General features: G+C 41.3%; 2 protein-coding genes across 2 annotated transcripts; both read right to left on the bottom strand.

Moving 5' to 3' along the window:
• Window positions 1-594: 594 nt before the first annotated feature.
• Window positions 595-7,567, bottom strand: got1l1 (glutamic-oxaloacetic transaminase 1 like 1). Its single transcript, XM_027012218.2, has 8 exons — window positions 7,382-7,567; window positions 7,023-7,204; window positions 4,036-4,159; window positions 3,258-3,475; window positions 2,472-2,622; window positions 2,133-2,298; window positions 1,734-1,870; window positions 595-833 (listed from the first exon to the last, which is right to left on the bottom strand). The coding sequence occupies exons 1-8, from the start codon at window positions 7,497-7,499 to the stop codon at window positions 694-696; spliced, it is 1,236 nt and encodes a 411-aa protein (XP_026868019.2). The 5' UTR covers window positions 7,500-7,567; the 3' UTR covers window positions 595-693.
• A 290-nt stretch (window positions 7,568-7,857) lies between these two features.
• Window positions 7,858-10,328, bottom strand: npm2a (nucleophosmin/nucleoplasmin, 2a). Its single transcript, XM_027012254.2, has 5 exons — window positions 10,152-10,328; window positions 9,975-10,057; window positions 8,808-8,918; window positions 8,609-8,702; window positions 7,858-8,515 (listed from the first exon to the last, which is right to left on the bottom strand). The coding sequence occupies exons 1-5, from the start codon at window positions 10,246-10,248 to the stop codon at window positions 8,442-8,444; spliced, it is 459 nt and encodes a 152-aa protein (XP_026868055.1). The 5' UTR covers window positions 10,249-10,328; the 3' UTR covers window positions 7,858-8,441.
• Window positions 10,329-13,008: the final 2,680 nt, after the last annotated feature.

Here is a 13,008-nt window from a genome sequence, read left to right on the forward strand (position 1 = left end):
TAGCAAATTAACACTTTATTAATCGAACGGGCAGTGGTACTGTTAGTTCATGCAATTTCCACGAACCTGCATGCACTCTGTAACCCACGGTGACATTGGAAACGTCGAGAGATTAAAAACTGTTACCCATGTGATGCAATTTCATGCTAGTTAAGAACATGTATGTAAATCAAATTTGGACAGCTCTGTGATGGCTTTTTGTGAAGGCTCCATACAGTATGCTGCATTCAGACCTTAAGATAGACTTGTCTTCAAAGCTTGCACGCTCAGTTTCTAAGGCGCTACAGTGCATGGGGCTCATGCAAACATAACTGAGGACATCAGAGCACATGATGTATTGGTAATTGAGCTTCTCCTCCATCCTGTCTAATTGAACTTTTTATGATAGTAAGCTGGACCACATATACTCTTGCTGCTTCTGGCTATCGGCCGTTCCAAGAGCGCTTGTGTGCTGTGTACATACAGATCCTGGAAGAACGATCCGGTGAGCACAGCAAATGTAGCTAGCTATTTTAATTATTCTCTTAAATTATTCACTTACAATCATATCATGTACCTGGAAATAATTCTTTACAGGCTAGAGATAGTCATACACCTATACCTAAAGATGCTGCTATATTAATGATCAGGACAGAAAGAAATGAGGAGAACAAGGTTATCTTAACCAAACAGCATTATTTGATGTCTTTAAGATCAGATATGTGATGTCAGTGCTAGATGAATGGATTCTGCCACATAGTCAAGATTACGGCTGTTAATGGCACTCACGTTTAGACAGCCCTCTGGGAGCAGGTAAACGTGTCTCTTCCTCGCCAGAAATGCAACCTGTTGAACTAACGGACAAGTGAATTAAATGGTTAGTAACATGCACTCATCTATCAGCCTTGTGAATTTAATTTATTTTAGCAATCATCATCTTCCCACAAGATGAGTGAAATCCATATACATAATTTTTGTAATCTAAAACCCAGTCAATTCTGTTTTATAAAGTCAGTCGGTCGGTCGGTCGATAGAATTAATTCTTTCAGTGCAATTATTTTTCATTTTCCATTTAGTTATCAGTGTCATATGGATTTCAAATGTTTGATAGCGCATATGGTGCAGAGTTCAAAACCTCACCATCTGCACATGCACCAAGACTTCAGTAAAAGCGGAAAATCTTTCCTAGTACATGACAAGAAGTTTTACAGGGGCTGGCGGGTTTGCATTAAAAATTCATTTAAAAATGCAGAAAAAGCACTGAATAAATCCTCTAGGTGGTAAAGATTTACATATAATGGCCCATCCAAGAACACTTTTTATCTGAAGAAAGGGATGACCTCTAGGGGTTCATTTAAATGTCACAAACAATCCACAACATTTGGATGGAGCATTAGTTAAGCATGCTAATCTGAGAAGTGACCTTTGATCATTATGGATTAGGCCTTTTATCTCCACGTTTGTGAAGTAACTGAGACTGAATTTTAGTTGAGTCAAATACAGATGCTCTGTGTAGCCTGTAAGTGAGCTAGCTAGCTCATTTAACATCCAGCCAATTCCTGCACACAGCTCAAAATTCAAAGAAGCATCATCCTGTGGGTTCATTTTTTTGCAGATCACTAGGATTGTTGATGGTTAGCACATCACTGGGGGACACAACGGAACTGCCAGCAGGCATTCCTTATGCAAGCTTACGTTGTATTTATTTCCTCTGCTGCTAACCACCTGTTCCAGGTTTGGGGCTTGGCCCTTACCGGTCAGTCCGATGCAGCAGTAGAGTCCCCTGGACTTTACCAGGTGTTCCCAGGTGCCCCCGAGAAGACGCAACTTCTCACGAAGGCGTTCCCGCATCACCATGCATCTCTCCGCAATGCCCTTCAGCCCGTCCAGCCTGAAGAGGCATGTTTGAAATGACTAACTCAATAATGCATGAAGCTATTTCCACAAGGGAATGGTCACTGCTGTAAGAAAGTGTGGATTTATGGGATATTAGGCACTAATGCAAACATTGTTATGCTTGCTATACTATTGTTATGCTTTATTAGTAGGAATAACCTGTCAACTTGAAATAATAGTGCCTCATGATTAATAAAAAAGTACTGGCTAATTCAGGGGGAAAAATATATATAATCCAGATTAAGCGATTGATTTACCATTCAACTAGGTGTGCAGGATTGCTTAGTACAGTTGTGACTACTCTGGCCCCTTCTAATGGTGGGTGGGCCCAGAGTGCTTGAACAAGCTTCTCTGCTTGGGATTGGACAGCCAGCAGATTGTCATTTTCTTTTAAAACACAAAGGAGGTGGCCCACTCTCTCTCCTGAGGTAAAGTGAGAAAACACAGTATAAGAGGAATGAAAATGCAGCCATAAAGGGCCAATGTTCTTTGCAAAGCACCACTGTGGAAACACCACTCAGTGCCACTAAATGACTCCCTGAGGCTAGGCCGCATCCCAGCCTTGGGGAGTGTGCTACGCGCGTGAGTGCTCGTACCGTAGAGGCCGAAGTTATGGGAGAAGGACTGGGCACAGAGGAGCTCCAGCCCCTGAGCCACGGCATATCTCAGAGGCCAGGCGTCCTCCTCCGGCTCACCGCTGCACAACCCCTGGGCACGCAGCAGGAAGAATGGGAGAAGCCGGCGAGTCTGCGACAGCATGGCGGGGGGCAGGGCACCGGGATGAAATGACAATTAAATCAGATGCCACCTGATAATACATTCATAAACCCACGTCCGATAGCGGAGGGCCTCGACTCGAGTGCTGGGGGCCAAGCGTTGTATGCAGCCTTTTCTGTTTCCTGCTGAAACACACCCCATTCATCTCATCAGTTAATTATGTGTGACAAACCAGGGAGTAACTATGTAGGACAATGACTCAACTCTAATGCAGCTAAAGGCACCTGTCTTACACTAGGAAGAGGTTCAAGAGCATTATAACAGCCATTAACAGCTTGTGTGACATTTGACAGATCTGACAGCATATACAGTAGTACAGTAAACTATTAATTTATTCATAATGACATTCATAATGGAATGATTTTCCCTTTATATTTTAATACTGTTAATCTCTACAGTAGATATTCATTGGCTACCCAAAGCATTCTGACAAAAATGTTTTCTGTTATATGGGATGACACTTGCATTTTGAATACTGAATGCATTGCCGAATGCTACGATTTTTCTAAAGCTAAAATAACTGATAGTATTTTTTATTTCATTTTTCAATAGTTGGACCTTTATATAAGTATGCTATCAGAGGAAATGACACTGTGAGACAGTACCCCCAGGACTTCCACCACGTGCTTCCATTCGCCCTGTGAGAGATCAGATCCGGTGGGCCAGTGTCCCACAACGGAGAGGACCACCACACTTTGTTCTGGAGCTTTCTCCAAGTCCTCCATCATCTTCCCCACACACACACCTCGTTGCTCGCCATCCCAGTAGTGGTAGCACTGAACATCTCCGACACCTGCTGCCTTAAAGATCCAAGATAATGATTCTGTAAAAGAAAAAATGATAGTCAAAGATGCCTGCTGGTATGAAATGAAACATGACCATAACCCCACTGAGGGAGCTGTTTCACTACCATTAGTGCTGTGCCTGAACAACAGATTTTCACTTAACTGCCTTATGTCATACTGACATTTGGAAATAACTTTTTTTTTTTGCATTATTTGTGACGCTCTGTTCCTTTTGGTTATTAAAAACAGTGTGATTCTAATATATACTGTTGTCAGATGTACAAAAAGCCTCAAGTGAATTTCAACAAAATGCCAATATTTTATATGTGCTAATAGCATCCTAACATCACAGCGATTACAGACACATATCCTGTGGGTGTTTTGATTAATCAAATGATCCAACAAACCTAAATGACTTTGGACAAAACAGCACAGGATAGTCTTTAACTATGACACATTAAGGCTTCACCAACGTGCTGTGAATATACTACAATCACAATATGTAGCAATTTAATCACAATGTAGTGTTTATTGTGCTGTCTTTATAAGGAGTCAACCTCAAACGCCTGCCTCGCCCCCACTAGTGGTCCACACCCACCGTCAAACGGAGATGGGAGGAGGACAGGGCCTCGCCATGATGAGCCATCGCCATATCTGCATTTCAGCAGCTCCGCCCCCAGGCGCACTGCTCCAGAGCCGCCCACCACCTGCACGCCTATGACCTGCAGGGAAAACCAGCATGAGCACCAGACTCCAACTCACTCGCAAACTCTCCACCCACCTTCCACTGCCAGCAAGCATGCCAGCCATCTGGTGAACATTTCATACACATCCTTTTCCTATATCTCTCTAGAAGTACCACACATTGGTTCGATTTCAGTGAGAGCTTTGGTAAGATTAATCGCCACAGTTGCATATGAGGGTTTGACACGCTTTGTCATTCATCACATTGCAGCCTGCAAGCGGACAAGTAATCTTTGAACTAAGATTCATGATCACAATCCTTGGTCCACATTTCAGGAAACAAGGACCTCAGCTGTGTGCAGAATCCAGCCATCAGATTTAAAAATGATTATAATAATCTGGGAAGGAAAGTGAGCCCTGAGTGAGCTCTGTTCTTCTGGTTCTGGTTTTTTGCTGTTTTTTTTCCCCCTCTCTCTACAGCTCCTTGTTTCACTCTCTCCTTTGTAGGCTTTAGGTCATATCCTACACAACAGAGTTTATGGTTGCAAACACTGTCTCATTGTTATTATTACATTTTTAAATCAGATGGTGGTGAATGGATCTCTTTGATAAACCAAAACCTAAAACCCTCTTCCACAACTCTAATACTCACTTACCCTCAACACAAAATGTATTGGTAGACTCCATGCAAAAAAAGCTCATTCCTTCCCAGGTCATTAAAAGGTTGAATGATCACATGACAACAAAAGCATGAGGTATTGAGTAGCAGGTCAGAAAAACAATGACCTCAGATATACAGTATTTTCCATGTACAATATGAAACAACAAATATTTTTTCTTGCCTATCCTTAAAATGCCCTTTGTATAATCTCTAAATTTATATTCATATTTACATATCCTTGGATTAGGAATTCAGAGATCCTTTAATCATCTGGTCACAGAAACTTGGAATGGTTTGCATAATTCTGTACATTTAAGATATTCCTTTGAACTGAAAATGACAAATTTGTTGCAGGTGTTCTCCTGGTTTCCTTGTCTCCTGGCATGAGGTCTTAACCTGAACCATCTGAATGAAGCAATCCAGGCTGATTAATAGAAAACTTTTAAACCTCTTGTCATTTCATAAATACATTAAATTAAAGATCACATTTTCTTAAAGAAAGAAATGAAAAGAAAAGGACCGCATGTTTCACAGTGTTTCAGATAACTGATCTAAATGGCGATAAACTACTGCTGCACGCTCATTTGAACATTGCAGGAGTGATGACGCTCTCATCATTTTTCAGAACAACTCAGACATGTGCAGACGAGATGGATACAAAAGGCTTTACTGACGTCAAGGTTAGTCACATTCCTGATAATCCAAAACAATGGTGCATAAGGACAGAAACTGAGAGACAAAGTGAAAGCTTTGTTCTAAACACGACAAAGGCTCTCCAGAAACAATGCTTAGTATGCACAGTTGACATGACAATAAGATAACACCAATGAGGCCGATTGAAATTGCAAATACCTCCCAAAGAGATGTTTTATAGGAACTGCTTAAATATAGTTACTTAAACAAGCACATGGGGTGATAATCAGTACTCTGGAGATGATGATCTCTGAGGGTGCCCCAAAGTGTTCTGGGAATTGGAGTCCTGAGAAAGCAGGATGCAGGGAGTATTTTGATCACGTGGACTTAACCAACAAGCAAGAAATATTAGAAGTAGAAACATGGGTCACAGAAGCTAGTGCTACCAGAATTCCATCAAGCCATAGCTAAATATTGCTTTCAAGTTGAAAACTGAAATTAAAATGTTCATTTATTCACCCAGTAACCGGAGAACATGATGAAATTTCCCTGTTTTTGTGCTTACATTTGTATGAGACTGGGGAATGGTAAAATGTGTGCACTTTTGTTTACATTTACATTAGAAGCAAGCATTTCAAGTTTTTAAAACTCCATGAGAAGAGAAAATTATTCAAATATTCCTTCAAATCTTTAGTGGGTTGTGACAAAGTGGTGTAACATCTGCATTTACAGTGTTTACAGAACTGCTTTCTTGTCACTGAAGTTCTTCCTGTTCTCTGCTTAAACGAATTCTGTGCCCTTTACGGCTGAGTGGGTGTTGGCTTTTTTTTTTATTTAAATGATGCATCTAAACTTTTTTGATGCATCTAAATTTTGATTAGCTGAAATATTCCTTTTATCTTTTGGTTTGCGACGTCTTGGTTAAAGAATAGCTTTTAAAAAACGGGCATCGTTCTAACGAATGTTGGAATAGGAGGTTTAATTGTAGGTTTATTACAGCACTGTCCCCGAAGGACAGGACTGAAACACTGGCGTTCCAGTGCCCTCTACCTCTCCCGTTATCAAAGTCTGAACGACGAATGGCTTGCTTAGTACACGAACGAAACAGACAGAAAGAAAAGCGATTTCACTGTGGTGTTTTGAATCGGTCATGCATTTACATGATATGAGGGCATGAAGGTCATTCCTGGCAGAGCCACTATTCGTAATTCAAAAAGAAGTTTTAAAAGACGGATATCAAACGTTCCATTTTAGGAGCTCTAGCTGTCATCGTAATGTTTTATGGTGAACGTGAACTTGAATTTCAGAACGATAATTGAATGCACCGAGTGTAAATGTTTGCATTCAGCTGCCCTTAGCTTACAGCTCATCGACATTTAGTGCCATTGTCGCGGACGCGCCCCCCACCCCCCAGCCCAACAAAGCACGGGTCATATATACTTTTCGTTTCTGGCGTGTTATCAGTGTGTTCAGCTGGAGAACCACCGCAAATGATGCGCCATATCATATATTAACTAGCGCATTTAAGCAACAGGGTAATATATCAAGTAGACAGACTGCACCTACTGGATGACGCGTGATTAGGAGAAACGAGAACGGACAGTCACCCTATTTTCCAGAATTGCGCGGCTGTCTTTGCCTAAGGCCAGTTCCGACGCTCTCCTGGTGAAATGTGGGAGCCCCAGCGAAGGCAGATACTCGGGGTTAAGGGTCGGGTCGGAGTTCATCTGCTGTTTGATTTTCCGGATAAGAGGAAGCAGCGCGGAACGACCACCCTCGCCGACATACTCTGAATATAATTAGAAGTGCACACAAAATAAGTCAGAGGTTATTCGTTGCAATGATGTTTATGATTTTCATGTTCATACTTGTTCATTATATACATATTGAATTTAGTTTCTCAACATTTCACCTGTGCAACTTGTGATAAATTGTGCGTGACCCTGCACCTCCCGTTAATACTCACCCTTCCCCGCTAGGAAAACCTTGTCGCGGTGGGAGTCTCGATTGAAATCTGAGAAAAGTTTCGCCCCTGTGTTCGGATCAGCCACGGGGATGTGGCTAAACACCGAATATGAAGACATTTCGTCATGCGATCGGTTCTCTGACGGTTTTGCTTAACTCTACTTAAACCGCTCGCTCAGTCTCTAAACAGGTGTGTTTACTCTCTGTTGCTAGGATATCAGCCGAGGCGGAAGCGCGATACTTGGCAACAAGTGGCTTGCCCCCAAATGATAAGACATTTTATATCATCGTGTAAACTGGTTTCAGCTCATTTTTTGTAGGCCTGTTGCAATTACTTGCGGTTATACATAGTATGCAGTGACCCTTTGCCATCTTAAAATAAAAACAAACATTCGAAACCGCTGTACATTAAAATTTGTTTATTGTTGATTACTTTAGAATTATAGTCTCAATCTAATGTATATCTAAATTTCTGGCTTTTTGAGTTTTATTTTACATATAGGCATACTGATTTATATTTGTTTTAAAATATAGTGTAATTACAGAATAAACAATACAGAGTATACAACGATTTAACCCAAGTTAATCAGGTAGATAATGAGGTAGATAATCATTCATTCATTAGATATTCTGGTTTGTTTGAAATTTGGAACGTATTCATTCCAGCAACTGATTGCGTTGCCAAACGCTTCTCGTCGGAATCTGATCAGAATAAAAGGAATGCAGAAAATCTGATTATAGTACCATATAGTAGTTTTTGTTTATACAGGCAAACGTTCTCTCCACCCCTTTTTCTCTGCATTACTGATCATCTCCTTGAAGTCTAAAAAGTAAACAAACGCACCTTTTTGTACCTTTATACTTTTTTTTTTTTTTTTTCCAGTTCTGCTTTCAATCACGTTCACACAGGCAAGGAACACATTCATGCAAGTTAAATGTCACATCAATAGCATGTCCAAACCCTGCAAATCGGGTGTGAGGCATTCATTCTGATTTCTAAACAGCCTGTCAGTTTCATCCACAATGGTGCCCAGAAGAAGGGGAGGAGGTTCCAACTGGGCTTAGACTGTTAGCACGTCAGTGCTGAAGCCCCCTTCATCCTCCTCGTCCTCCTCTGTGATTTCTGTAGGATTCACTATGAAGGCAAGGACATGATGTAAGTACACGATGCAATTACCGATGACAGACAGTGCGATGGGAAATCACGTTTCTGACACACAGCCCTCACATGCTATATGTTGAGCCGAGATGAATACCGGCCCTTTGCCCGAACACAGTTTGAAGGTGACCGGTGGAATCAGCTCCAAGCCGGGGAAACTGACCTGCAACGCCATAGAAAGTGGGTCTGAGTTTGTGAATCTGTCGTGTTCTAATCTTTGCCACGGCTCGCCGGTTTAAGGCGGCACCTGATCAGCGGCGAGGCTCACCATGGGCATACAGTGCCGCAGCGTGGCGATGGGCACCGGTCTGGATCCGCCGGCGGCGTCGGACGCGGACACGACGTGCATCTCGTCGGCCGCCTCCGCGCTCAGGCATATCTACGGGGGCAGCAGGCGACAGTGATATGCAGTTCAAACACCGTTTACCGTAGAACGAGGTGAGCTCGCCCCAAAAGCAGCCGTCTGTTGAGCCACAGTGCCACCTGGTGGGAGTTAACCTCGAATAATCCCCTAAACGCTTAGTGGTGTGGGGAAGAGAAGCCGTGGCGCTCTGCGTTCTCGGGGTCCCAGTAAACTCGCAGCCGAGTCAATTACCCACACCGTTGGCACACACGAGCAGTGCCAGTGATTTATTCAGTATGTGCAGTGAACACATCTATTTACTTAAGTAGAGAGAACATGCGGAGATGAATATGATCAGCTCTGGCTTCCTGACTGATACCCACTCTCACCCCACCCCCACACATTCCATCTTGAACGCACACCTAATCTAAAATCCTTCATTTGGACAAGATGCTTTCATGTACCTGACCTTTCTTGACGAGCTCGAGGTTAATGGATAAAACTCATTCATCTGATCAAGGAGGCTGCAGAATGCACAGAGAAGCAGCCGTATCTATTTAGATTGTTCTTGTTCATCAGTCGTGAACTAAAAAGATGGTGGCAGGGGCCTCACCTGAGTTAATTTCAATAACTGCATATGGCAGAGCATGCAGTTTTAAGCAGGCAACTGTGTTCTGTGCACATTAGGACCACGCAGCTAATCATAATTAACGGACCGATATGCTTTATCAAGAAACATTGCAAATAATTAATTTCCTTCAGAGTTGCAGACTTAAGTAACTTAAGAGTTACTTAAGCATTGCTTATGCTCACTAACCATTCTTGGCTGAATTATGTTTTTCCAGGTTTTTGCTGAGTTGTTGATGATGACAAGCCATGCCTCAAGATCTTTTACAGAGTGTGCTGAAACATTTTCTGACATGCCCACTGCAATTGTTAAATAATAATTACAGTATTTCCTCCAAACAATAACTGTTTCCTTTTGTTTAAAGTTATGCAACTTTGCCTCAAATAACACTTGCTAGTTGTCTCTGGCCAATTCTCGTTCTTTTCAGCTTTGAACTGTGGGAATCCACGAGTGAGTTGTCTTACTGTTTTGACGAAGAACTGATTCTCCAGAAGATCATCCTCTGCCTCAAACACAGTCACGGACTGGGCGGCACTGAGCTCACAGCCTAGCAAGCAGGCAAACATGTAAACAGTTACAAAGCACAAAGATGAAATTGTGTTATCCTGAGAAATACAACAGAGGAAGAGCACAGACCCTACCCCAGTGTACAAAGACTTTATCAGAAATTGATGAAGAGCTGGTCAGATCCGACAGGCTGATTGAAGTTCTCAATACATCCTCAGCAGAGTCAGTCATTTCAGCCAGGCCAACGGGTAGACAAACAAAATGACAAGGAGATGCGTCTGCATGTTTAGGTTATAGTTATAAAAGATGTAATTTTGCTGCAAAAGCCCAGTAGGAAAATCGCATTATCTCTAAGCAACAGAGCAGTGCATCTTTCAGAAATCATGGGTTCAAACTAAATATGGGCTTCACTGATCTAGAAAGGGTGGCTTAAGGATCAATATTTTCAGCTGAACGATAAATTTAACCACTGATGATAAAATCATTTTTAGTGCTACAAATGTATACGAGTGATTTGTAAAATATATTTATTTGATTTTAACTTACTGAACAAGGCACAAACCAAACGCGAGAACGCTGTGAGAACGACTTTCTTCGATGGACGTCAGGTGACGTTGGATAAGTCGCATGCGCCTTTGAACGCCTGATAAACTTCGCTGACCGCTAGAGGGCAATGTGCGACTTCTTAGCAAAACGGGTTCCTGACTGTCGGTTTGGTCATTTCAAAACGCTGCTATTCGGGGCTTGAAATAATTTTTTAAAAAGAACTGACTCTGCCATGATAATATAAGTATTCTATTATGTGCCATGCAGGAAGGAACACAACTTTGATGGACAATATGCCAAATACGTTTGCTGGTTTGGATTGGCGACATGTTGATAATGGGGTAAATAAAATAACGTCGTTCAACTTAAATTGTGTTGAGACGGAAGACGTATTTATCTCCATCAGGTTTCTTTCACGCATTTTCATGAAAGGTATTAAATCACGCACGCACACACACACAACGTCTATCATATTTAACAAAACAGATAACTTGTGGAGAGCCATGTGCACTGAACTGTTTCACCCAACTGCTGTCTGCCTAGAGAACTCAATGACCCAAAAATATTACTCACACAGCCGCATCCTATATCTCAGGGCTGTGAACCTGAAAACAGTGGCACTGATGGATATCTGCGGTCACGTAGGTCTCCTTAGATTACGTAATCACAATTCAGATCGCCAAAGCCTAGCTACGTTTATTCAATCAAACGCTTTAAATGATCGCTAAAAGTAGATCTCAGCCAAATGGAAAGGGGAAAAACTGTTTTATTGTGTTTATCCTAGAATGAACAAATATCTTCCATTGGGCCCATGTGTTATAAATACCAAATAGGCAACATTTTCGTTACTTCCTGTTTTTTTTTAATGTAAAAACAAATAAATAAAATCACCATGGTTTTGTTTTTGTTATAGTGATGTTCATAAAATTTGTGTCTATGCATTGAGTAAAAATGTGTTCTAATTTGTTCCCAAAACAGTTTCATACAAATCTTATAGTTTATGTACATATTCACCCCTAAATTGACTGTCGTATATCTCACTTTTTTCATATAAGTTTTAGTTGCTCTTTTTAAAAGTTGTTCTGCAAAAGATGCAGAAGCAGTAGCACTTGACTGTGTTTCTGTGCAAAACTGTTCAGGAGCCTTGGACACTGTCATGCATTAAAAGTTCATCTGGGTTTAATAGGCCCTGGTTCTGGCCACTCAAGGAAGTTTACTGTTTTTTACTGTTTACTTCTCATTTGTATATTGCTTTAGTTATGGGCCTTTGTGATGCTGAAAGATGAGACTCCCTTTCTGCTTTCAGATTCTTAAAAGTCTAGCATTTCGTTTCTTTTTTCTTTTCCAAAATGCATTTCAAACATACGTACTAAACATTTTTGCCCTTTATCTTAATAGGATTTCTACTCACTTGTCGGTTAGAAAAATCCCCATTGCCTAACGCTGCGACACACTGACTTCTGCCTCAATGCCAGAGCTGGTGCCTTCTGAACACGGGTACATGCTATACTAACGCTGCTGGCCTGGTCTCAGCATTTGGGATTTATGTCCTCTTTGGTGATGCACTTTGGAGGAACAAGTTCTAGGCAGGATGAGGGTGATGACATTTACTTTTCACTTCTTAATAACAGTTTGCACAGTGTTGTGAGGCCTGGTAAAGTGCCAAGGAGTGTTTTTAAAAAAGGTTGTTTGCAGAAGAACTGATGCATTTTTGAAGAACTGCTGAATGAACTCCCCATAAACATGGTTAATAGGTAATGCGCTTGCAAGTGTACTATTTTAGGCTTTTTCAAAGTAACTTGTAAATCCAGTTTTAAATCAGTTTCAAGCTCCTTTGAAGGTTGAAATAGTCCCACTGGTATTAGAGTGATTATATCAAAGTCTGGTGCTATAATTGTTTTTCTTAATTTTTGATTGTGTCTTTGCTGTTTGACAGTTGTGGGATATGTAGAAGAATAGTCTAATAAGTTAACATTATGTAGTACTGTACATTCTAAGTAAGGAAACGAAAAGTGAAAGTTTTGGAAGAGAGTGCTTTTAATAACCACTGTAAAATCTGTTGTTTTTTTAAGAGTGGAACAGTTTTGCATACTTGGACATTGAGGCGAATGATTTCGATTGTTTTCGTTTGTGAGGTGGAGTGACAGATTGTCTTTGTGATGGGGTGACTAACACCGTGTGGACAAGTGTTACTTAACACAACCTTTTTTTTCAACCTTTCTTCCTCTTTCATGTTGATCCTCAAATATCTACGAAACTTTGCTTAATCATTTTGGCAAGTGGCATGAGGTCATATAATTGTCAAGATTCTTTCTGACTGTAATGATGCTATAGGCTACGTTACTGGACGGAAGACGTCTACCTCCCTAGTCAGAGCCCAAGTTGAATTCGTAACCTCCAGATGACATCCTGTAGGTAGCTGACCAGCACCCAGGTTTCAGTTTA

Source organism: Electrophorus electricus, chromosome 18 (genome assembly GCF_013358815.1).
Source record: "Electrophorus electricus isolate fEleEle1 chromosome 18, fEleEle1.pri, whole genome shotgun sequence".
NCBI lineage: Eukaryota > Metazoa > Chordata > Actinopteri > Gymnotiformes > Gymnotidae > Electrophorus > Electrophorus electricus.